General features: G+C 41.6%; 1 protein-coding gene across 1 annotated transcript; it reads right to left on the bottom strand.

Annotated features, from left to right (window-relative positions):
* SLC15A1 (solute carrier family 15 member 1) lies at window positions 1-26955 on the bottom strand. Its single transcript, XM_015619077.2, has 23 exons — window positions 26882-26955; window positions 23508-23530; window positions 20486-20570; window positions 20261-20402; window positions 17430-17549; window positions 17161-17260; window positions 16811-16901; window positions 14855-14938; window positions 13734-13816; window positions 11166-11252; window positions 10072-10161; window positions 8786-8830; window positions 8656-8685; window positions 8444-8532; window positions 7146-7227; window positions 6259-6384; window positions 4839-4988; window positions 4379-4428; window positions 3641-3751; window positions 3400-3496; window positions 2815-2961; window positions 1867-1974; window positions 1-882 (listed from the first exon to the last, which is right to left on the bottom strand). The coding sequence occupies exons 1-23, from the start codon at window positions 26883-26885 to the stop codon at window positions 694-696; spliced, it is 2133 nt and encodes a 710-aa protein (XP_015474563.1). The 5' UTR covers window positions 26886-26955; the 3' UTR covers window positions 1-693.
* Window positions 26956-27320: the final 365 nt, after the last annotated feature.

Raw genomic sequence — 27320 nt, 5'->3', positions numbered from 1 at the left:
TTATTTTGTTATAACACAGGCTTTATTGCTCTTGCTTGTTCCAAAGGTCATTTGCCATTATCAGTTTACCTGAGTGGACACTTCTAATATTAATTAAAGACATAACAGGAGTTAAATGGTTAGTGAACAGGCAGATAAGGCATTATATTACAGCGCACATCCAGGTTACTTAGAACACAGACAATATTTTAATCTGATCACTTGCCAGAGCTTTGCTCCCATTATCTCTAAGGAAGTACAAAAGAATTTAAGGCACATGTGACCTGCTGCTTTCAAGTAACAGTGATGCTAGAGAGATCATGCAAAGAGCTTGGCTTCGATTGCTGTTTCTTGACAAGTCTTGTTTCTTTCACGATATAAAATTGAAATACAGTATAAAAATACATCTTTTCAAAGGGTCCAATAGTTCCAAGTCTAACTTCAATATTCTAATGCTATAATATTTATGATTGAGGTACATTAAGAGTGCAAATTCTGCTGGAGTTTCTTGAGGATATCACATTCAGTACAAGAGAGACTAATATTTTCCTATTGCTTCCCTAGTGAGGCTGCACTTTAAGTTAAAACAGTTTTGCTTAATGTCTCCCACAAGACACATAATCCAGAAGTGTTATGACTGATACCCTGACTCCTCTGACTGCAAGAGAGTCAATGGGATTTCCATGATTTACAAACACTCCTTGGATACAGCGTTTACATTCGAGAATCAGCTTCTGCTGCCTTTTCATTGTCATCTTGATCCTTCTTCTCTTTTTCCGTTTCTTCCTCACTGAGCTGGGCTTCAATCTCATTCGGATCAATATAGGTATAAAAAGAAGCCATAATAGCAAAAATGATGCAAACTACCAACAGCAGGGCAGCGAACAGCACATACTCTGCCCACTGTAAAAAAAAAAAAAAAAAGCAGAATTTACCCACCAATATTCATTTGTCAAGAGTATTACACCATTTTAGTATTTTCAGGAAGTAAACTTAGAATAAGAAATTTGGTATGCACCACAGGTATCATAGGGCTTAAAGGACTAAGTATTAATTAAGCATATAATGCATATTAAAGCAACTCAGAATTAAAGCTCTTTCAGCATTCCTCTCTATACTGAAAAGACAAAAACTCTGTGAATGCTGAAAAATTCTGCAATCTCCTTTTCCCAAAAGAAATGGGAATTGCATGAAAGACTGAGAAGGAAACTCAGCCCCTTCCTTTTGGTCAGATAATCTCACTCTAAACCAGGCTAGCACAGATTCTGCTTCCACTTAGAGATTTTTACTGCTGATCTAGTGAGCACAAATGTGGGCAGAGATCAAGACCAGAAACTCTACCTGAAAAGTCTCAACATCTCTGTTTCATGCTCTTTTGGATTTAATTTAGTTGAAACAGGGGACTACCAGAGCTATTTCAGAGAAAAGCTCCTCCTTCTCTCACAAAGCCATTTTAATTCCCTATGGAGCACCACTAATAAATAGAAAGTCTTGCAGAACTGTTCTTCACCAGGACAGCCACAGTTTCTATGCCCCAAAGAATAAGGTTTGAAACCAAGTGAGTCAGAAGGGGTACGACAAGGCTGTGGTGTGCAGGTGAAGCAATTAACAGAACTTTGGTAGGTTATAATTCCATTCATGCAGAATTTCAGCTTGAAACTTCACAGATTTTCTATGCCAAGAGAAGAAATTTACTGCAGAGATGCTAGAAACTGCTGCTTGCAAGAAAAGGAGCCTGTCAGCAAGAGTTAAGGATGGCAAACAACAGAAAAGTAGAAACCTTTGCTGAAAACCTGTTTGTATTACCTGCCATGGTTCCCCCCAGATTAGAACTGCTTTCTCACAGTGTACCTACCATAAGAGCACACCTACTACAGGCATGCTTACCTGCTCTTTGATTGTGGATGCCCCAGTCACAATCAGGACAATTATGTTACCAACAGCCACAGTCAGCAGCCATCCTGCCTGCAGCACTGACTTCATGTTAGACGGGGCCTGTAGAGACAGACATTTAAGTTTTGGTGGTGTCACTCATTTTCTGATGCATTTACTGCATTCTTCACCTTACTGTTTTTCTCTGCAAGGAAGAAGATTTCATGGTTTGGTGGTTTTGGTGGTGACTGGGGCTTTTTGTTTATTTATTTTTTGACATTAAAAATTGCTAGAGAGCTAAACAGGTCTGGAGAAGGCTTTGAGGAGCAAGAAACCTCTAGCACACTAACTATAACACCTTTTATTTTATACACACTAACAGTAACTAACAGGCATTTTTTACACCTCAGGAACACGTGGCACACATGACATGAAGAAATTGAGTGCATCACCTGGCAAACCACACCTCACAACATTTCCATCACTGCAGTTTCTAGATTCTGAATTAAGAAATACACACAGCTAATAAACTGGAGTCAGAAGACAAAGAAATTAAAAGTGTATAACTAAACACTAATAAAAGGCTAACAAAAAGGCTCTATGGAGTAAACTGGTGTGGAGATAAAGTGCCAGTACTTCCTCGTTTTATATTTGAGAGCTCTCCAGTTTGGTTTTACCTGAACAGAACTGTTGCACTCATTTTCAGTGGAAAGTCACATATGAGAAGGAAATTTGAGGACTGGTAGTCAAGTGTTCAAATTATATAATTCAGCAGAGCTTAATGGAAAACACCAAATCCTAGTGAAACAGGGCCAACTTGCATCAGCCTATACAAGCCTTCTAGGAGCTGTGAGGGACATAGCTGCTCAAAAGAGCAGCACAAAATCACCACTTAAACAGCAATACATCATGGAAGATCTTAACTTGCACCAAGATTCTGAACACAAGGAGAAGAATACCTACCTGTGAGTATGAAAACTCCAGCCCACTGACAGAGAACAGTACTTCTGCGCATGTAAGAAGAAAATACTGAGGGATCTGCCAAGCCATATGGACTGTATTTGGTGCCACATCTTCAAAGTAATTTATGCTAAGTTTGTTTTTAACACACTGGAAATTCAAATACCATGTTAGGAATAATAATAATGAGCGTGCACAGTTAAGGCATTCTAAGCAGTTCTATAGTCATAGAGAAAGTTCAGTGTAAATAACAAATATTGCATATGAAGCACTGAATACCTAGTTATAAAGTATAGCTTTTTTTACAGCAGACTTCATGCAAATCTGTAGTGTCTAACAGGGCTAAAGATTTAAGGCCATTACTGGTGATCATGAATTCTTGCATTATGTTATTATCATCATTATTCTTATAGTGAAGAACAGCTTTATGTCCTGTTTAAGATACCAGAATTTTACCAAATATACTTAAAAACAAGAGGAAATAAAAGGATTAAAGATGAAAGGAATAATTCTAAAAGTGTTTTTTTAAACTAAAGTATCAACACGGAAAGAAATTCTATATTCTCCATCTAAAAAGTGGCAACTCACATTATCAACTGAAATGGTATAGACACCACCATATCCAAATTTCTTTGAAAGAACTTCACAGTGGATCCCAGGCGCTGAAGTACTAATGTTATATAACCTGAAAAAGAAAATACCCAAACCGACACTTCAGTGCATAGGTGCAGTCAATTATGTGTATTAGATATTTTAAAAAAGCTCCGTGCTCTTTTCCCAAGGACAAGTATGTCTAGGAGATTAAATTAGGATAAAGGAAAGTGCTTACCAGTCTGGTTTTGAAACTTCACTGTAATTACTGGCAGAAAGAGGATCCAGTTGTCCAAAATCTGTGTTATCCATAGAAATATTGACAGCAATATTTAAATTGTTTATGAACCTTTAAAATGGAAGAGTGATTAAATATGACACAAAACATGCATAAGACAAAAAATACAGGCTTTACTTTTAATTATATATTGGCAGCACAAGTATCAAGTCTTCCCATTTAAATGCCTTTTTTTTTTAAATCAATTAACATTTTGAAAGAATTCTAAATCTCCTAGAAACACAGGTAATACAAAAAGCCAGTTAGATCCCCATGAGCCCACTGCCTTAGCAGAACATCAAAAGTGAGCTGCTACTACACCCAGTGGGTAATGCATCTGCAAGTGGGACATGTAGAAGAAAAGCAGTGAGGGGAGAAGTAGGAGGATGCCTCTTATCCAAGATTTAAAAGGAGGCATAGATATGTAATCCATGCTATTTGTCCAGTAAAAAAAAATCTAGGCACTGGATCGAAGCATACACTTCCAATTTTAGCTAAATTATACCCCAAGCAGGTGTGCAAGATAACTTCAGTAAATCATGACTCAGAAGTTATCCCATCCCCTAAAACATCAAGGGATGTGTCCAGCAAGAGGCGAGTTCCTACGGTATAGAAAGCTACACTTCAACAAGAAGAGTCCAAAGACAGACTGAAAAGAGAGTCACACTACTGTCAAAATTTAGACAAGAAAAACTGTACCTGACGAGACTTTTTCCTTTTGCTGGTTTTGACTTGATGTTGTCGTGTATCTGGTGGAAGAGCCCATTATCGAAATATGTTATTGTCATCAGAGAACAGCTTAAATATGCACTGTTACACAGCAGTGGGAATTAACAGAGGCTTCAGAGCAGGACTCCAGACTTTCCTCTTTAGGATCCTACTAGCACACATGTCTACTAGAAAACACTGTATGACCAAACATCTAAGTCTCGGTGAAAGGGTAGTTGTCAAGGTACATAATAAATTGGTAATTTTTTTCAAAGAACATCCTGGTACATCTCTGCAGCACACTAGTCTTACAGGTACAGCAGAAACAAGGAAAGACAGAAGACAAGATAAAGGAGAAGAGCTATCCAGAGTTTGTCCTCTTATCCTCACACGCTCCACACAGATAGTTGTCAAAACACTGATTTGTATCTTCAGAAATAAGCAGACTTACCAAATTAGAATTGATGTCTGTTGGACCCCATTTAAATGCCAGTGTGTAGCGTTCTTCCTGTAGCAGCTCCAAAGGCTCAGTTTTACTTAGAGTTGAAGAATTTATTTGTAATGATTGCAGCTTAGAAGTCTCAAATGTCAAGTAGCCAGTCTACAAAGACAAATTGCCATGGATTTCTTTGTAACTGCATATTTGTTTAGACTTTTGAGAGAATGTTATGGGCCCTTGAGAGGGTCAGAAGTTTATATGTTACTTCTGAAGTACCAGAGATGATGAACATCTCCTAACTTTCATTTTCAATCAGTTTTCTACATCAAGCATTAATTCCATTTAATCATTAATTTTTATTACTTTAATTTGTTACACAAGCTTTAAAGTTACATGAGCTTCCTACAAGCATTATGGAATAGCTGTTGCATTTTCCTATTTCTTGCTCCAGATAAATCTTACCATAACCACCAAGTAAAATTCTATTTACCCACAGATGTAGAACTAGCATTAAGATGCGATGCAGTATTTTCCAAAAAGCAGAAATGACATGTTTTAATCAACATAAAATACTTAAAACAATAATAAGCACATTGGTGCTACACTAAAATAGTCCTTTTATTTTATAGGATTATCAAAAGCACTTTATAATCCACATCTGGATGATAAAGTGTCTATAAGAGGGAATAGAGCATTCTGTACCTTTCATTTTCAGGTATGTACCATGGTCACATCAATTCCCTATCATTATACAGTTTGGGTGCCTTTATCTTCTCCTTGCAGCTCTGTTTCCATGTGAGGAAGTTTGGAGGAGGTTGGAATGGGATCTCTCCTCTTAAAGGGAAACAGAATTGCAGGCTACCAGAAAACACACTTTCTAAGACGTTTTATCAAAAACATCCATCAGAGCCACCACATTTTGCTGTCAATAGAACTAGCAATGCTGTGCTCTATTAGAACCTGAAAAAGTTCTTTGGCAGCAAAATCTGAAGCCTAATGTGTAGCCGCAGAAGGAGCTCCTTGTTTGGGTAAGTCATCCCTCACAGTAATAGCAGCAACTTGCTTGAGCTGTACATTTTCTGAAGGAAGGCTTTTAGGTAATGGAACCTTTTTAAGAGGAGTGAAATTTTAAACTAATTCCAGATCACTGTTAAGTTTATGGAAGTTTCTTGGAAAAAAAACTACTCTTGTCAAAACAAAGTAGTAATACTTCAAATATTGACATAGTTACCGTTTCTTCAATCACTGTGTTTTCAGTAACAATTCATTCCACAATGCAAAAAGAAATCATTAAAATTATTAGAGTAAAAAAGTCCTAGAAAATAATCAATTTTGAACCATTAGTTAAGAATGACACTGACTTACACGATAAGATTTTTTTTTAGCTTAATTAATTTAAATTATTTAAGATTTCACATCTGTCTTTACTTACTGCCTCATTAGGTGCTACAGTCACATTCTGAAGGTGAGGCTGGAACTGAACCGTTGCTGCAACAGCACCCAGATTTATTAATTTGATTTGAGTTTGCCCAGCTGCAGGGAAAACTGGATAGGTTTTCTACAGGACAGACAAAAAAAAGTAAAATCAGTGCCCTAGGCCACTTGGAAAAAAATTATAATTACTATAATCTTTATAATTTCATGTTGAAGATTAGCATTTGCCTGCTGATGTGTGATTGTCTGAAAGATGAAACTTGAATCAGGTTTTCTTACTAGTGTCACAAGTTGCCTTAGGAAAGAAGTCTCTCATCCACAACAGACACCTCTAGATAGCTGTTCAGATCTTGGGATGCACTGAATCGCCACCCAGAGGTGTTGCCAATATCCCAGCTACAGGGGAAAGCTTCATCTTGTTCAGGCATGGCACCTCATTTTGGGGCAAGGAAGGTTAGGGGAGACAAATTCTTCCTTCAACAAGTGTCATCTTTGCTCCTGCTGTGATGACACTTCCCAGACTGTCACACTTCCCCTCCATTCTAAATATCATAAGAGGTCGAACATACAAAGCAGCCCTCTGGTAGGGCAAGCATCTGGTTTTCAGCTTTTAGTCTCAGTTTAAAGACTGAGGTTGCTTTTAATGAATGATTTGTATTAACTGCCATGTGATGTTTTGCAGGACGGTGTTTGTTGCTAGATAATTTTACTATACTACCCACAGTATTGCAGTATATTTCCCCTCCCTCTACTTATCTATGCTTATATGACTGGCTCCAAATTTAGGAGTCTTGGTTCATTTTTCCCTTAAACACACCTTTTTTTTTTTTTCCTGAATTAACAGCTAAATATTAATAGTAAATACTCGCACGTGGCTGAACTTACATCTATTTGAACTTGCACAAGGGCAGAAGCAACAAAAGCCATAGAGGCAAGGAACATCCCCACAGTCATCTTCTTCAGGGCCCTAGTACAACAAAAGACACGTGAGATTTAAAAGAAGTGCCAATTCAAAGCTTCAGCTGCTTGTTTTTTCTTTCTACTCTGGGAGACTCAAATGGCCAAACCAGCACATTATCACCATTTGAAGGGCTGATGTTATTACAGAAAGTATTCTGCTAAGCTGGGTACATCTCAACTCATAGTTACATTATCAGGAAATACATCTTTCCTGCAGCATCTTAATAACCTGTTACTCTGCATCTGCTGGGCTCAAACATTGTCTGACCATGATTATTAGGTTCCTGAAAAAAAAAATCTGTTTTTGCAGGAAGAAAAAACCTAATCCAATACAGTCGTTAGCTGTAAAACAAGAAAGAGATAAGAAGATATGCCTTTAAAAAAAGAGTAACAACTTGTCTCCATATTGCTATGCTTAAATAAGATTGAACAAAAGCTGTCAGGGAAATTTGTTGAATTAGTAGACATCTACTAGCATGCAGTTAAGCTGTAAGGATAGATTTAGATAGATAGGTATTTAAATAGATATATGTCATTTGTGGCATCATTTATCCAGTGTGGAATATCCACAAATGAATGACAATGTTTCCAGCATAGCACACACCCTAGATTTTTTGCAGCTCTACAGAAAAACAGTATTGCACCTTAGCTCTCTGAAAATTGTTTTAAGACCTGTATTCTATTCTGCCTCTCCAATCACTCTTGCAACTGCTAGCCATTTCATTGCCAACATTGAAAAACAATGTGAAATGACCCCCAAAGCTCCACCTAGAAGGATCCAGTGAGAGCCAGACTCCCAACTGAGACTGAAGGGGAGACGTCTTGTGTCTCAGTTGCTTTTAAACCCAAAACATGACAAATGCTAAGGATCTAAGTTGCATTTCTACCTCTTATTCTTCAAGAAGGAGAGGGGGTAGACATAGGCAATATGGAAAACAATCAAGATAATCTCTCCTAAAATCAAAAGTTTTTGTCCTTAACTGAAAAACATTGTTTCTCTTCTATCAGATTCTCCTCTATCAATCTGTGGTGCTTCTACATACTATTTGCAGTATTATGTGTTTTTTATATTTTAATTTCTTTAGAATATTAAACCATTTAAAATACACTTCTATTTCATCCTTAGTTGAATGCTTGCTCTTGTTACATAAGGGCGGGAAGAGCCAGTTAAAGAAACCACTAAAATGAGCCTCTGTTGAAGTCAGATAATGACATAAACTTACGTAAAATTCAGCTTGCATTTCTTGATTAAAGGATAAACCAAAGAATCTACAACTGGGACCATTATAACAATCAGGATTGGATTCACAATCTGGGGAAGATAAACATGAGAAAAAAGTTAAGTCTTTTTCAAAGTGGTTTTTTTTAAGTAAAGGGCAATATGTATATAATCTTTCAGAAGTACTTGAAATTGGTAGATAGAAAATTAATGTACCTGCATTTGGTCTGGTTGAATTTGGAAACCCTGGTAAAGAAAAAAAAGAAACCGTTTTTAATATTGTGACACCAAATAAATGGGCCTGAAAAGTGTTAATTAATAAAAAAAATAATAAAATGTAACCTACAAAATCCCCGTTCATTACTGCGGCTTGCAGTGTCCATCTTGACCCCTAAATAAGAGAAGAAAAATTAGTTGTCACAGTAAACCAATGTTCTAAAGCTCCTTATGAATTGTTTTCATAAGTGTAGGGTTGGAAAGGCATGCAATATAACAAAAAGTAAATCTAACTTGCTATGGGAGTACTCTGCAATGTAAACCTTTGAACAAAGTGAGCCTCATGGCCCATTCCACTTCATTCACTTGTATTGTGAAATACAGCAGACAATAACTTAGATGCAGAAATCAGCTGGAGAGAGGGCAGGGCCGTGCTGTGTGGGGCACTGCCGTGTGCTGGGCACAGAAGCCACCCCAGGGCCCCTGTGCTGCTGGCCTGAGCCCAAGCAGCCCACACGTCCCACTCATCCATCCTTCCTTCACACAGCCAGGGCTTGACCTGCCTGGAGCCCTCAGCCCCAAAAACCTGCCTGGAGCTGGGATAAGTGGGGCAGACTTTAGGCCTGAGCCCAGCATGAGACAAGAAGGCTGCTGTTACATCTTCAGCCACCCACAACAAGGCACTGTCGGAGATATTACCCATGGAATGAGTATTGAGCTCTGAATTTCATAGCAGAGCTGCCTAAGTGTCACAGCTCACATTGACAGCTAGAGCTCACAGGCACTGGACTGAAGCACTAGGATACAGGGAGTCTGGTCCAAACTTCCTACCATCTGACTTGGATAAGACTTTCAACCCCTGGTTCTCTCAAGCAACTTCCTATAATTCATAATTCAGTGCTTAACAATGAATGCTGCTTTTGTGAGTCTTGAGCACCCAGTCACTAAGTGAATGGGAATTGCAGGCCTATACTTCTGCTTGAATGTGTGAGGTAGTTACAACAAGGTGTGAGTGATTAAGCAAACTGGCACCCAGATCATTTAAACCCTGGTTCTCCAGCTCATTTCCACTAGGACCCTAAATTTCATCTGACAACTGACAATTGAAGGAACATTAGCACTAAGAAAGCTTTAAATTAGGTGTCATCCATCCCCCAAGTCCTATGCTGATACAAGATTTGGAGAGGCTTCAGTCACCGAATCTGTCCTGGCTATACACAGATAAACTGAGATTTCTCCTGGCTGCAAATCATCTTGTACTGACATGACTCAGTGACTACCCTTTTGCAATAAAACCAGGATAAAGAATTTGTTTTTTTCCACACTCCCATAGGCGCCTTTTATGTCTGGTGACTTCAGAGTATGTAGACAGACATGGTACAACTGCAATTACCAAACCAAACAATTTCTACTTACCTGCTGGTCAAAAACTGCCCAGAACATGGGGAGAGGGATGTAAAGGAAAAGCACCCTCAATACCATCTTTGTCTGAGCAATCAGTCGTTTCTGCAGAAAATAAAAATCACACAGGAGGAATTGGTTTAAAAAAGGAAGGGGGGGAAGAAAAGGAGACAGTTTCAGACTGCTGCTATCATCACAGCAACAGACAAGGACCCATCATGTAATGTTTACCCACACATTAAACTTTGCATGTTGTGGGTACATCTGATGATCTCTGTTAAAATAGTACAAAGTCTGCTCGTGTGCGTGGGAAGGGCTGCTTGTTAAAGGTGGCTGATACCAGAGAGACTTGGGCCTCTTTGCATGTATACTGATGGCAACACGGGATTCAGCACTAATTGCCAGGTTATTTTTCTAGGAAGGGGACATTTGAATGACAGGCAACTGAGGAATTTCACATACAAACATAGCATACAGGCAAAAGGAAAATAAAGGTGACAGGCAAAGGTTTGTGCTGCCATTGGCAACAGGCCAGAGTGGATAGAAGGCAAGGGACGAGTTGGGAACTATGGGATACAAGGTTTTGAGAGTCATGATAAGAAATTGTACTGAGGCTGGAGGGGATGCAGCGTTTACCCACTTAAACTGAAATTCCAAAGCATAATTCTGATACTTCATACCAAGACAAGTATTATGGCCCTGTGCATTAACCATTACAGGCAGCATCATTCCCCCTTTCCCCTCTGCAGCCATGAGATATAGGAAGTAGAGAAGGAAAGATAATGCTTGCTATTTTCCTAACAAAAAAACGTAAATGTTTGTATTTGTTTGGCAAGGGAAAGTCTTTTTTTCATTTCCGTTGAATTTCCCTGGACAGCCTATGATTATTACACAGAGCACTGAGTCACACAGCTCTGCTTTCTCCCACAGCAGCTGAGGAGATAATCTGCAACATCAGGAGAGCACTGAGGTTTGGCCAGATCAGCTACTGAATGATGGAAAAGCCCAAAACTATTTGCCCAGTGCATGAGGCAGTGGATCAGAGCAGACAGAAAGAAGCTGAGGGTCAGGGGATGTCAGGGCACAGGAGGGTCCCCCAGTACACTTACATCATACTTCTCACTTGCCCAGTCCAGCCAGTGCTCTCTCTTGGGGAACTCCTTACTGCGATGCCGAAACCTGTTTTTAATGGCAAACTGAGGAGAGACAGAATTATGTTTAATTGTGTTTGTTGTGTTTAATGTGCTACAAACATTTGAAATGTAATAAATTCTTTTGTCATTAGAGATGATGATCCTGGCTTCTCGTGTTCAGAGGGTGCTAAAGGTGACCTGACTTTGGTTAACCACTCCTATCATCTAGGGGAATGTTGTTTTTAAGGCCTCACACTGCAGATCCAGAAGAGCATGCACTTGGGGTTAGACGGACCAGACACCTCAGAGCAGTCTCTCCCAATGTGGATTGCTGTGAGGAGCTGGAAGATCTGCCTTTTTCAGACTTATGTACAACAGTAAATAGAGTAGTGTCATATGCACAGGCCTGCAGAGCTGAATGGCCGTGGAAGTACATTTTACTATGAGAAGCTCCATCTTGTGGGTATGTCTCACACCTTGACACTGGATATACACAAATATGGTCCCAAAGAACTCCTAAGATTCTCTGCATGGAATAATATGCACAAGCTGGGCCTTAGGAGCAGCACTTGAAGCAATGGCCAAAGTCAGCTGCAAAGATTTTGTTTTGACAGTGCTTACAAAACAGGCAATAGGCTGAGCTGTATAAAGCTGGCAGATCCATAGGGATGTGTTGATTTGGCACAGCCTGATTTTTTGGTAATGGGGGAGTGTGCCACAGCTTCCACCATATCTGACAGATCCAATCTCTGATGGCTCTAAAGATGGACATGCTGCTGGCCCCATTTGAGAGGCTAACACCTCTGTGATGATATATTTAATGAGAAAATCAAAACAGTGCACATACAGTTGTTTTCCTCAGAGGTGGGGAGGTGCCATGTCGGTGCTGCCTGCAGCGATACACTAGCTCGGCGTGGCCCCTGCCTTACTGCCCCTAACTAACCATGCTGAGAGCGAAAAAGGGAGGGGAGGTGGCAGCAGCTTCTCCTTCCCAGCACCCCACATGAAGAGACATTAAATAGCACCAGCACCATGGCAGCTGCCAGTACGTGCACAATGGTGGCAGGACCTCCTGGCCAGAGCAGAAGCATGACAAGTGATTCCCCAAAGCAGAACCTAGATGAGATCAACTTCTCTGTGCTGCAGGATCCTGCAACAATCTTTGAATTACTGGAACTTGTTGACAGTGGTACCTACAAGGAACGTTTTTCTTCTAGTCAGAGAAGAGACAGAAGTGAGGGCAGGAGGTGAAACAACATGGCAACACCAAGGTCAGTGGAGAAGAAAGAGGAGGAGGAAGTGCTTCAAGCATTGGAGCCAAGATTCCCCTGCAAGCCATGGTGAGGACTATGGTAAAGCAAACTGAAATCCACGGGGGATGCAGAGATCCATTCACAGCCCATGGGGAAAGTGCTTACGCCGGAGCGGGTGAACGTTAGAGAAAGCTGAGGTCTAGTGGGAGATCTGAAAAGAGAGAGAGAGCCCCTGGCTCCCAGAGATAGAAAGAGAGAGCCCTTGATTCCGAACTAGAACAGCCTGTCCTTAAAAGACTGCACCCCGTGAATAAGCAACCCTTGCCACAACAATTTTGGGATGACTGTTTGCCTGTGGGAGGGACCCCACAGCATAGCAGAAAAAAGACCCCTCTCTGAGTGAACAGAAAAATATCTCAAATGATAAAATGACCAAGTCCTCCTGCACTGCCACGGAGAAGGAGAGAGGGGCTGGGGGTGAAAAAATGGGTTTTGTAAGCTTATCTTTACTTCCTGTTGTCCTCCTCTGACTCTGTTGATAGTAAATTTATTTTATACCTATAGATTTGAACTGGTTTTGGCCTTGGAGTGGATTTTTTTCCCAGTCCTTGTCTCAAGTCATGAGCCCTTCATTGATCTTTTTCCCTCTTCTTTGCCCAACTGTACCCAAAAAAGCTAAGCAAACTACTCTCGTGGGTGCCTGGCATTTGGCCAATGCCAAACTACAATGGAGAATGAAGAAACTCGTACATGAATAAATATGATCTCAAAGTTGAGGCACTGCAACGTTGGGACATGCTGTGTGATTCATGTAGATTCCACTGCTTCCCTTGCAGGATCACACTGATGTGCAGCTCCCTGAACTTCCTTAACACAGTGGGGATCAATAAACCTCTGCATTGTAAATAACAGTCTTTTAATTAGTAATAAGGTTTTGTTGATAAGATGTACTAGTAGCTCTGCTCTTGACTCAGCTTAAGGCATGCTTGTCTCTTTCTGCATAAAGGTGCACAAATGCGGAAGGAATGATTCCCAAAAATTGGGATAAGCTTTTACATAACACAGATACCTTATTTTGTTTCTATATAGATTCTGTATAAATCCACATAAAAATCAAGATATGCATAAAAAGACAGTTGAGATCTGGAGGTGTCAGTAAGAAGCCTTCTGTAATAAAGTAAAATACTTCAGAAACTTTCCTCATATTAAGACAGATTTCTGATTTAGGCACGTTTACAGAACAGTTTTAAGAATTTCTGCCAGGGGTTTGGGGAACGTAAGAAGTACTTACTCCAACACATTTGGAAACTTCAAGCATTATATTTCCTTGTGGTTTAATTTTCTTGTACATTTTGCTTCCAATTACGAACACAACTACAATATGCAAACAGAAACCAAAAGCAACGCAGGATTAAATTAAAATAGTGGCAAATAATTTGGTATGGAAACTAAGTCAAGGAGTTAATCAGGGTGGGAATAAGGCTCCTAAGAAGCAACACAACTTTCTATTCACATGCTATCATACAGTAAGAACAGTCAAATTGATACCAGCAGACTGCTTCTATCCAAGACAAAAAACTAAATCTGGAAACTCTTACAGTAAGTGCTCAGTGGGAGGTTAGGCTGAGTGAGGGGCAGTCAAAAGAAAGGCAATTTAGGACCTTGACTCTGGCCTTGCTGTAGGGGCTTTGTTTCAGGAGCTCAGGATGCTACAGCTCACATCATGCAGGCTCTGCCTGAACTGCAGGACTCACCAAGGCATCCTCTGCTCCCAGGCCCAGGCACATTGCTCAGCCTCATCATCCCACATACAGGGCAGGACACAGGAAAACCCCACAGCCCTCATCCAACCTGGGCTGGGCCCATGGGCAAGGCTCCCTGGTAGCCAGGTGGGCCCAAAGGACAAGGACCATGAGGGATACTGTAATACCTAATGTCACCCCCTGTTTCTTGGTCAACAATGCAAGTGCTTGGGAAGTACTGACATAACAAGTATGGGATTTCTCCAGTGCAGGGAGAATTACCTCATACAGTTTACAATCCTGGACTAGAGATACTGTCCAAAACACACATTTTCTGAGAATTCTTACCCCACATTCAAAAGATCTATTTGTACACACCAGTAATCCAAGAAACATAGGCAGTAATTTACATAATGTACAGAATTCAAAGATATAATCATACCTCACCCCAGCCCCATCTGACACTCCTTGTAAATCAATCTCTTCTGTAAAAGTGTGTACTTTGGATTAATCCCACCCACCTCCCACCCAAGAAAAAAATTTAAGTCAAAAATTGCAGAAATTATCAGGTACTAGACGTTAATATCTGGAGATTTCTATCACATTTTCATTATTCTGAGATGGTTATCATCTATCACCAAGGCAACAGGATGGCAAGAGATTCACCTACCCAAGGCAACAGCCATGAGGATAGCAGGGACTCCAAAAGCGAGCGGGTAACATTCCTGTTTGGTATGAATGCCACACTCTGAAGCTGAAATTAAAAGTAGCATCAAATAAAAGTCCCAGTCAGCACTGCTGATGTTTTCCACATGTTTTCTGTTCTTTGCATTCACTGTTAACTCACAGGGGAACAACAAACCTGTCTGCTGACATCCTCGGAGTGGAGAATCAGTATCCAACTTATCTTTTATTATAGGAAAGGGGAATTATGTGTCACAGAAGGGTTTGAGTTGGAAGGGACCCCAGGGGAATCATCCAGGCCAATGCTCTGCTCAACTAGGGCTACTTGGAAGCAGCTGTCTAGGACTGTGTCCAGATGGCTTTTGAGTGTCTCCACAGATGGAGACTCCACAACCTCTCTGGGCAACCTGTTCCATTTCTTGGTCACCCTCAGAGTGAAAAAGTGTTTCCTGATGTTCAGGGGGAGCCTGTGTTTCAGTTTGTGTCCATTGTCTCTTGATCTGACACTGGATACCACTGAGGAAAGCCTAACTCCATCCTCTTCACCCTTTCTCATCAGGTATTTTTATCCTTTGATAATATGTGCCCTTTTCCTTCTCCAGCCCAAAGAGTCTAATGCCTCTCAGGATATTCTCACAGGAAATTTACATCTAGTTTTACACTGAGACAGGAAGAATTACACTAGAAGGGTCAAAAACATGTCTTTAGTGAGAAAGGAACTAGATTACAGAAGTTTTGGGCCAAGTTCGTAAAGATTCTAGTAATGTAGGTCCAGCTTGTTGAAAAAAATCCCAATTACCAGCCCCCTCCCCTCCTTGGTGTTAGCCATAGATTTGACTCTATTGACTTTAAGCACACATCCTTAAGGGATGCTCTGAGTACAAACATAGCTACTTGCAGTATAAAATATAAGACTAAACAAAATTATTACATTCTTTACCATCCTTCTTCTAAGAGGAATATTGAAGAGTATGGTTTGGAAAATAATGTTAGCTTGCAGATAATTCATGTCTTGATTTAGTTGTGTTTGTCTTTTGTTTAACTTTTACAGGATATAACAGTTTATCACTTCCCTCACCTCAATTTGTCATTTTTTTCCCCAAGGTATTTTTCACCCTGAATCAGCAAGGAAGTAAACCACATGCTGCGCCTTATGCATCTCTACTTCCTGTTTTGGGAAAGGGTAGAATTTTTCATTAAACAAACATCTAAAACTCTTCTACAGAGTCTTTTCCAGTCAAGAAATCCAAAGGCCAGAAGTTCAGCCCAGCGCTTTGGGTTATTCCAGAATTCACATGCTGTTTCCTTGCTTTTGACTAAAGCAGCCTTCTGAAACTGCTGGCAAATACCTCCACACAGCACCATCTGTGCAAGCTTGCCACAGAAATCCATTTGCATATAGGTTAACAAATTGCTGGGTTTTGTTTAGGATCATGCTAATCTTTACAAGCAAAAGAAAACATATCTTTCTCATTTAACAATATGAAAAATTATTTACTTTTTTACATAGATTAATATATTCCTACATGCATAGATTATTCTGTACTTAGCATGGGCACCCTTCCAGAGAAGGCGGCTCTCTCTCCTTCCTTTCTCAGGAAGGAATACAATTCTTTCTAGTGTGGTAGTTTTAAAAGTATTGGAAGAAGTGACACATTTGTACCTTTGTGGAATTAAAACGTGCATTAGGCATGCAAACTGCTACTTCCAGCATGTCTTTTCAGATCTAGTACTTCTGATCCTAAAGGCAATTGTGGTTTTCAACTGCCTTGTTTTTGAGAGTACCTCACCTCTGAGAAGACAGATGATACACAGAAGACTATTTGCTAGATAGATAACTCCAGTGTGTCAGAGAACAGAACTTTAAATTAAACCTAACTGGACTGCAATCCAACACTCCTTTTCTGGTGTTCAACAATTGTCAACAAACATGTGACCTTACCTCTGATAGTTGGAGTGACTAGAGTAGATAAGAGACTTCCAGCATTAATGGACAAATAAAAAAGAGAGAAGAAGGTACTTCTTTGCTTTTCCTACAGTAAAAACAGAAAGATGTTTAGAAAGGTTTAGCCACAACCACATTGATGAGCCTGAATAAAAAAATCATCACCTCCGGTTCAAAGTTCAAGACAAATAATTAACTAGCTCCTTCTTCAGCTCCTCAGGAAAACCCTGCAGTAATGCACCTGTCTAAACATGTATATTATTAGAATAATAGTCAATTTTATTAGAATCATAGTCAAACATTAGATAGAGTATATGTATAACTGAAAATCTGAAAGACATTGTTACCTGATCATCTTCAAATTGATCTCCACCAAATGCTGACACACAAGGTTTGATCCCACCAGTTCCGAGGGCAATAAGGATTAAGCCAATCATGGACAGAGCACTGGAACAAGGGGGAAAAGAAAAAAAAAATTTTAAAAATTGCGTTAGTTCTTAAAGCATACATAATAGACTGGTCAAAAGAGAGTTGAAATTCAACTAGCATAAATTTAAGTTGTCCCATCCTCCACCAGCCTGGGGAAAAAAAAAGAAATATGTACAGGGTAACTCACACATTCACTGCTATATGATCAGGAGAGCCATCCTGGTTCTGATCCGTCAGGTCACTTATGGAGCCCACAGACAGCACTACCTGCCCAATCGCATAGACAATGGACAGGTAGAGAATGGTCCTGTTGTCAAGAGAGGAGATACATTTCCTTAGACATGCTAACACAATTATACACAGATAATTACACAGCTAATGCAGACTTTTGCTTACTTTAAGAATTCCTGGTAAAGAAAAAAACCTAACAGATACAAGTTATGAACTGAACTTGTCAGAAGCTACTATAAAAATCTGGCCACACGCCACTGGCACAATAATTCTATTCTTTTTATTATTATTACTCTAGGTAGCCTTTTAAGCCTTTAAGTCTTGCTTTAGGTAGCAAGTCAAGATAACAAATGGATTCTATGGGTGTCACCAGGTCACAGGAAATAAATATCATCAGTGGTTGTCTTTTTAATGACCAACTCAGGAACATGGTTTTCATATTTTTTATATGCTGAATGGACTGCTCTGCAACACTGAAATCTGAAATTTACTCTGATTTAAGTATCATTAAACATTCACTGTTATTTTATATTTCTGTTGCAGGGGTAAAGAAAAAAGAAAAATCAAAAATCTGCTTCAAACACAGAAAATCCCCTGAAATACTTTGTGAACCAGAACACTATACCACCACCCTCTTGGCTGTAAGCGTATCTCAGATCTGAATGAGAGCAACAGCAAAGAGTGCAGGCTGCAAGCTTTCAGCCTGACTTCCTCTGCCAGGAGGTGTCTAGGATGACAGTATGCATAATTACCAGCGCCCCCCACCCCAGCTTTAGGGTCCAATCCTCTTTTCTGTAAGTAAAAACGTGTTCTATTTTGACTTTGTTGGACCTTAAGTATACAGCTGTAGTTTAACCCATGTTCACTTGTGTCCTTGGGTGGGCCTCTCTTCAATAGGCACAGACAGAGGTCTCCAGTTTGGAGGAAAATCAGGAGAAACACAATGCAATGTTGTGAAATTATTTAAAAACCCTGTTTCCAGGAGTAGTCCCAAACCCAGTGCAAGGCCTAACAATGAAGGACAATTCTCAAAGACCTAGAACAATCCAACTATTGGACGGAGGCAAGAGATCCTCAAAGCAAGCTTGGAGCAGCACCCTGACACAAGAGGCACATTGACTAAGTTCCCCTCACTTTAAAACAAGGTTTCTCTGACTTAAAATTACCCTCACCTGTAGCAGAGTAAAAAAAAAAAAATCTATAAAGTGGGGCAATGAGGTGCTGTTTAATGGTATTTAATAGACACAGATTAATAGGGTTTTTTTAATAGCGCTTCCGTGAAGTTACTTTAATTACCTGATAACCTGGGAAAAACTTCCCTATTGAAGTTGAACCTGAACTGATCAGGAGAGAAACTTCTGGGTTTTATTTGTGAGTCTTATAAACGCACTGCAAAGACTTACTTAATTGGCACTGCACTGTTGGCACACAATTAAAAAAGTAACTGTGATTTTTGTACTATTTTCCCTAAGAAATTCACATAGAATGATATGTGAGCAGGTCCACCATGCTCCTTGACAGACATTGCACAAAGTACATGGACTGTGGAAGACTGGAGTCTCTCCTTTCAGAGTGCTTAACAGTGCTTGGATACCCTCCTCTTCCTCTTGTCATCATGGATTTTTAAAAATTTCTTGTTTAAGCCTTCCTTGTGTCTCCTTGCTGCATTTTTGAGTGTTAAACCCTAATGGTGTATCCTAAAACATGTTTTCTCTTGTTTAAGCCATCTTAACAAGCTCCTGTTTAAGGTCTGGGCCTTTCAGTTGTGGCTCTGGCATATCCAAGGAGAACCAAAGGAGAAGAGATGCAAGGTCTGCAAAGTTTCATCTTGATAAAACAAGTAAAGGCCAAATTAAATTTTAAAAAATAAACCCCAGCATCTAGACAAGCAAATGCACAATGTATTTAGGCTGCAATCTGTTAAGACATCCAGCTAGTTGCAGTGAGTTTGCACTGCTGAGAGCAGCTGCACAGAGCACACAGGGCAATGGTCACAGCCCTGGGCTCCCAGGGGCTGTCCCTACAGCGGAAGAAGACAGTGCAGCTGACTGCACAGCACATCTCTAATCTCTGGGAGACCTTTGGCAAGTCCACTTACATTCATGACTCATAACCCTCCATAAAATCTTTAATGTGCTTTGTTTCAGGCAAAGTAAACACTTTTAAAATCAAAGCATCAGGAAAGGAGAGGGAGATAAAGCTGTTGGAAATAATCTGGTTACATCTCAAAGCACTTCAGTGGTAATATCCCAGCCAGCTAGCCCGCAGCTAAAGATACAGAAGACATCATTTAGAGAAAGAATTGCTACTCACTAAGACCCCTCACTGATCTATCAATTCTGAAATCACATAATATTTTAAAACTTATTCTAAGGCCCAGTTAACACCGGATAACAGAGTAATTCACTATTTCATCAGCCACTTGCCACAGATAAAGAGACTGTCCTATGTAATTACAATCCCCAGTATCTGTTCTCACAGCTTGGTGAATACCCTTTGATTCGCTTAAATTTCGTCCAGGTGAGAGGAAAAACATGCAACCTGCTGGGAAAGCATGTTACCACCCTTAACCAGCTAACAGAACTGGAACATTTGTTAATTCACAGTGCAGTTTCAAGTTTGAACTGAATCAATTAAAACCTCAAGCTTTGGTGAAATAAAAAAACCCCACTGTCCTGGAGTAGTCAACACTAACTCTGAAGCTGCTGTTCACAGGTGATGGTTTAAGTAACACTGATTTCAGGTGAGCATTCAAGATCTTTGGTTGATTTCTGAGGAAGCACTCACTTGAACTTTCCCAGCCAAGAGTCTGCAATGACTGCTCCAAGGATCGGCGTCAAGTAACACAGAGCAACAAATGCGTGGTAGATGGCAGTGGCAAAGTTATCTCCCCAGAGTAGGAAACGGGTGAAATACAAAGTGAGTACAGCTGTAGGAAGAACAACAAAACAACAGGTTACAAAGCCAAGTCAGGCCTGGGTATTGCTCAGCACAAGGAGACAAGGGACATACCTTTCATGCCATAGTAGGAGAACCGCTCGCAGAACTCATTGATGACAATGAAGAAAATGCTCAAAGGGAAGCCAAAGCAGAGCACCTGGAGGCAAGAGACAATGTGAGCTGGGAGCTGTGCAACCCAGACCAACGCTCTTCACTGCAACCCACAGCTTAAGCAAGCTCAACATGGACTCAGTGGGGGTGGGTAGGTACTCAGGGCCCAGAGGCTGCACAGGCTTCTGCAGGACGACAGTAGTTCACCTGAACCAAGACTCAGTTCTCACTTTCCTCTCTTGGTTCCCAGAGGTCTGCACTTCTCATCTGCCCTTAGCAACAGACCTTTAGCAATGCTAGAAATGACCTTCAAGTGTTGCACTATGCATATTTGAGGTCTCCAGCACTTCACCCTTACAGCAATCTTGATTGGTATCTAGAAATATGCAAAAAGCCAATGTTTTTGGAAAAACAAAAAAACAAAACCCAAAGCCAACCAAAAACGCTCAATGCCAAACCCCTGCAGCATACCAGTTAGAAGCTTGGGACTATTTTTAAGCACCTGTAATTAAAACAAATAAACATTTAAACTTTTCATTCAAGCAAATCTCTCAGGAAAACTCCTTATCCTTAAAAATACTCTGCTTGATGAAAACTCCTTAATTTCTTCAGACTTGATAATAAAATGGACTTTATTCCTAACCTAAAATGGCATGGCTTTGTCTGCCAGATTCACTGAGCCTTCACCTGCTGCAACTGGCAGCAGTCCATGGTCATCACCATGCAGTTCTTGCCATTGAGACAATGGTTAAAAAGCATACAAATCTGATATGGTCACTAGAGCTGGAAGTTTAACTTCTGACCACCTACTTGTCTTCATGGAGTGGATGAATATATAATATAATTTCTATTAAAATTAATGGGGATGCAATTTAAACATAATCCTCCCTTTTAATATTTTTTTTTTATGGGTGTAATCCTGCAAGTAGCAAAAAATCAGATTTTAAAGACATTTCCAAACATTGCAGAGGCAAAACAGTTCTTCTCCATGCTCAAATTTAATTTAAAAATTACATTGTTTGGATTGCAAAAGTTTAGGAATTAAACTAATCTTTATTTTGTGTGAAACAGGATGAAGTTAACTTTGCAGACCAATGGAAAAAAACTTAAGACAGGGAAATCATGCCTGACACAAGTAAATTGGAGAGCCAGCGTCTCCAACAGAGACTCAACAAACAGCACAACACTTGGAGACTTGGGTGCTACAACAGGCTTTTTTGGGGAATCCTGCAAAAGAGATGAAAATAAGAGAGTGGCAGAAGCATTGCTGACTGATCTGACTCAGTCATGAGGATGCCTGAGCAGTGTTGACCTTTTTTTGCAGAACCAGGAGCATACTGCATCTCCTACCCATGGTTTAATAAGCAGGCTGCACAGGAAGAACCCAATCTCAGCTGAGGCAAGTGCCAGGTAGGAGTTCTAGCTTTAGAGCACACAGATTTTGAGTCCTAAATATAAATTTGTTGCTCTTGAGTTACCACATCCTTCATGGGTAGAAAGAGGTGTCTCCAGAGGAAGACTATTCACATGTATCCCAAAATTTGCTAAAATTCACTTGAAGTTGCCCATTTCCTACAGCTGAAGACAGCAGGAAGTTTGGACAACTACTCCCAGCTTAGACACCAGTGTTGATGGGCTGGAGTTCACACAGAAGAATGCTCTGTGCCCTGTCCACACTGCATTCCCCTAAGCCATGAAAATGGTCATAGGATGGAGAGCCACACACTGAAGTTTTGGTTCAGCACATGTTAAGTTAGTTACTGAAACAGTAACCCAGTGTGACTTGTATTTGGCAATAGCCCAGATGGAGAGTAGAGGATGTCTGTTCCTGAAGCAGAACAAAGACCTCCCCATGTCTGTCCCATCTACAGAGGAAAAGAAGGACAGAGCAGTCCTGGCCTAGGAACTGGTGGGACTCATCTCCACCTGAATTTCCAAAAAAGAAAAATTTCCAAAAAACCTCACTAAATTATTTTTGACCATACGGTGTTCTCACAAACTTCTCCAATGTTTTGCCATCAGCCTCCTCAAGACCTTATTCTTTAGGAGGGTGTTACTTGCTGGTCTGGGGAGGTGACAATCCAGCAAGGCTAGATTTTTGTCTTGAGCTGTGTCAGTGCTTCTGTGCCTGCTGGAGCTGTCCTGTATTCCCATACTGGCACAGCAGCCACTGGTGGGTTTTTTGTGGCTGCCCCCAAACTGGAGGCAGTCTGCATGTCACAGCTGGAGCTGAGGATGGACATGCAAGGGAAAACTACTGGGTCTTTCCCAGATGACATTCCTTCTGTTTTCCAAAGATGCTACAAGCAAGAAGAGGCTATGCAATTAATCCTTGCTAAGATATGATGTGTACTTGTCTTTGTTTTGCACTGTACTGACCTCTGTTACAGTATTCATATGCCCATACACACATCTACCAAAACCTTTTCTGTTGTTACCCTCATTAGTCAGGAAGCACCAGATAGATCCACCACCAAAAAGGTAACCTGAAGGTTATGTTTTATAATGCTTTCTGTAACCTTGCCCTGCCCTGGGGTTGCCACTGTCCTTCTGCACAGCTTTGACTTTTTCTGCTGAGGAAAAGTCTGTGGAGTAAAACCTTGCAAGATAAGAAATGCAAAGGCAGAAGTAGGGTTGCTGAGACACATGTCATTACACGGTCCAAAGATTCAAGAGCAGTGGATGATAACACAGACACAAGAAGGATGGGCTCCAGGGACCAATCTCCTCCCTACCAATGTCTGCTCAGTCAGCAGAGACTCTTCAGAGATTTTATCAAGGTGGTAAGCAAACTAATGCTTAGCTAGAATTTAATAAATTACTAAGCTGCTTTTGCACATGTTGGCCAGTAAGTCATTATTGTATACATTTAATGTATGTTTATAGGGTGATTTTTATTTTTGGACACTGCTAATATTACCAAAACAATGTAACCCAAAGAGAGTCAGTAGAGCAACTTTTTATGAGGGAAAACAATACTTACTGACTTGCCGGTAGTTTTTCCACCTGTGGACAGAAAAAACAAAAAAGTTAATGGCAACTAATAAGTAATACTCTCTTGAAACCAATGGAAGATCCAAAAAAAGGTTCAACTCCAATACATATTGAAATATAAAGATGGTACTGGTTGGGGTGAGTAAATTTTTCAGTTTATTAAAGGGAGACTTCATAGTTTTTAGGCAAAACTTCCCTTGATAGCCTTTGGTTTTTCAGAGTGTGCAGAAACTCATACACTCCCAAGAGAAGCTCAAAGGGACTGACGAGTTCAAGCATCCATCCCATGGCTGCTCACCACACATCATTCAAGGTGGTGGTAAAGCAGCCACCCACAGATGATGCATCCTGTTATAACTCACCCTTGGGGATGTTACTTTAAAGGTAAGTCAGGATTAAAGAATAGACTCGAGATGCCCTGTCAGGGATGGAGGTCAAGTCCTGAAAAGGGACTTATAGGGGACTGAATATACAGCCCCAACAGAGTGATCCTCTTCAGCAGGCATTCCCACAACCTGAATATTAGCCTGGGAAGATGTGGAAGCACAGGGATGTCCCACTGAGGGCAGCAAGAACAGACAGCTGCTTGCTGCCCTGAAGTCACTTCCAGCTGCTCTTGGCAGGCCCTCTACCCCTGGCAGCATTCCAAGAAGAGCCCTGCAGGGCTTCCTCGGCTCAGGAGACAGGCTTGAAGGCTGAGCTTTCACTGTGTCAGATAAAGGCCCTGTGCCCACATAGTGGATGTCAACATTTTCCATGAAATCACATGAGCAAGCTCATTATCGTTAAGATAACACCAAGTACAAGATGTGAACTTTGAAATCCCTGCTTGTAAATCAAGTCAGCCCATAATACATCTCTATAAGGAAAGCATGTTTGTGAAAATCATTGTTTAGTCCATAGTTCACCATAGATGAAAACAGCTGACACCAACATTATAGTGTTTGACACAATACTAAATCAAGTAATCTTCAAAAATCACTAAAACAGATTATTCCGATTCTTTCCTTCACTGCTGTGGGCAAGTGCCTTCACAACAGAGACAGCAGTACTATGCAGGTGATTCAAGAATATATTTTCCTAGAGAGCAAGCAACATTCTGAAAGTGCTAACACACCCAGTTCTAGGCACATGCAGGTACACGAGTTATTAAAGTTATCGGCAATGTCCCTTCCACAACCCACATGAGCACACACACCAAAGCATATCAAAGTGTTAGCAATAGCCCTTCTTCATGTCAGCTCCTTGGTTATTTCCACTTGTTGGCCTTTCCAGCATATGTGTATCACACTGCCAGTTTTTTATGATATGTACAGAGAAAAACAGTTTAGGCAGCTCACTCCTGGCTCGTAGCTAAGACACGGGCAAAAAATATTTAGGATCTGGTTGTTAGTTGGGTTTGGGTTTTTTTCTGCTTTCCTCATGGCAAAAGTATCATCTCTGCAAGAAACCTTACACAGAGGATATCAACAGAGGCATTTTTTTTTCAGACAACATTGTCCGACTTTAAGAGACACAATTCTTTCTAAACATCTTGACTTTATCCTTCTATTCTTGTTTTAAAGAGAGGGTTGGGGAAACTCCAGATAGCATTAAAGCAAACCTTTCAACAGAGGCACCTAAACTGAGGTCTCCATTGTCAGGCAGCTTCAGGGTTTGACCTACAAAACACCATTTTACATCATTTTCAGTGATAAATCTAAAGTTTGCTAGTGGCATGTTGGAGCAATCCTTCTCTGGGGCAACCTTCAGCCCCTCTTATTCTTTCCCCACAAAGAATGACCTACAGAACTGCTCATTTTCACCAAAAAATATTGAAGAGCTCCACATTTTTCAGTATAAAGCTCTAAACAGTTGTGCACTTTGTATTCCCTTAAGACATTTCATAAATTAAAAAAAAAATACATAAGGAAAGTCAACAGCCACTCAGTTCTTGGCTTCAGCACCATGTTTAAATAATTATCAATGGGCCATTCTCTCCTTCCCAGCCTTGCAGGTCAGATGGGGCAGGTTTATAGCTCCAACCCCTTCCCACCAATGTGGTTCTTTCCCTGCAGACACAGAGATGTAGTGGATGCTGCAGCTCTTGCAGCTCACAGGCCCGTGACACAAGTTGGGAGCACATTGCCTTGCTCCATGCAACCCTGCCTGGATGAAATGCTGCCTGTCCGTGGCCACAATAAATCTGTGCACACCCACACTGTCACCTGGGATGTTTCTGGCTCCAGAGCAAGCCCACACTCCTGACACTTGACTTGGGGCACAGACAAGCCTATTGCCTCTGCTCCCTGGAGCAGCCCTACAGCACCTTCACAAGGATGCCGCTACTGTCAGGACATCCCCCTCCAGGAGTCCCTGCTTCACACCTTGCTATTCCAGAAATACACCCACGCAGAAACTATCCAAGCAAACCCATAAAGCAGCAAGCATGATACTAAATGAGCAGACACAGCTGCATCCCATTTCTTTCTCTTCACAGAGCTATCACCGTTTTCTTGGTTATCTGCCCAAGCCAACAAGACCCCTGGCATCACCACTGACATGTCCTGCCTGCTCATTACTACAGTTGTTTGTCCCCAGAACACAGATTAGCTCACTGAAGATGCAATGGCACTTTCTTGGGTTGGTTTTTTTGGGGGGTGGAGGGTGGGCATTTCAGGTTCCTTCCCTGTGTGAGACAAGGTTTCCCCAGCCCACAGACTGCTTGCTATGAGAGACACCAATGTACTCAAACACTGCAGGACCAAAGGTCTAACAAAAGGCAGTGGAGAGATACATCACAAAAAAGTTGGTTTTGTACCTCTACCATTCAGTGTTCCAGTTTAGAAAATTCCTGAGGATTAATTAGGTAAATGGGTTCTGCCCTTATCTGAATCTTCCAGCTGTGTATCTTTGTAGTCAAAAAACACTAGGTCAACCCTAGGCAAACACTCTAGATGAAAAAGCATTATCTAGCACCTCCAAGGAACACCACATTTAATTTGTGCTCAGCTCTCAAGCTCCACATGCCTTAAAAGCGTAGTGTAGGATAAACCTCACCGGCCAGGGGCTCAGCTCACAGAGCTCACAGAGCCCGAGGCACCGCCGCTCGGCTCTCACTCGGGTTTCAAGGCAGGGTCGTATAAACCAGCATAGAGCACTGCCAGAGAGAGAGCTGCCCCGGAGGAAGGGGGAGAGTAGAGACTTCCTCAGCCCGACACCGAGCAGTGTGCAGCACTCCAGCTCCCAGCCGGGCACGATCCCCCGGCGCGGAGGTGAGCGGCCGGAGGGATGCTCATCCTGGGCCGGCATCCCTCCCGCGGGCCGGGCACCGCCACCCTGCCACCCGCTCGGGGCTGCCCCGGCCCACACCGCCACACCTACCCATGTCGCCGGCGCTGTCCTGCTGGAGCGCTCGGAGCCGAAAGTCAGGAGGAAGGCAGGGGAAGAGGGAAGGAAGCTGCCGGGGGCGGCCGGGCTTTAAGCGCGGCGGCGGGGCCCCGCCTGGCCCCGGGTGCTGCGGGGCGGCGCCGCGCAGGTGTCGGGGCGGGTCGCTATGGCCGGGGAGCCATCCCGGGGCTCACCTGGCCTTGACCCGCCGCCATCGGCCCGGGCTGGCCGAGGGCAGCGCTCCGGGGAGCCCCAGCGCTCCTCCCTGCCGCCCGCTGCCAAACGAGGGCTGTCACCTGCTGCTCGGGGCTTGCTTGGCTCTCCGGGTGTCGGGGAGCACCGAGACAGTGCCATCAGCTGAACCGAGCGCTGTGCAGTGCTGTCAGTTCCGCGTTGTCCCTTTGATGTCAACGGTGTGATGGAAAATTTAGTA

This window comes from Parus major, chromosome 1 (assembly GCF_001522545.3).
Source record: "Parus major isolate Abel chromosome 1, Parus_major1.1, whole genome shotgun sequence".
NCBI classification, from domain to species: Eukaryota; Metazoa; Chordata; class Aves; order Passeriformes; family Paridae; genus Parus; species Parus major.
This window is presented reverse-complemented; position numbering and strand designations above follow the sequence as displayed.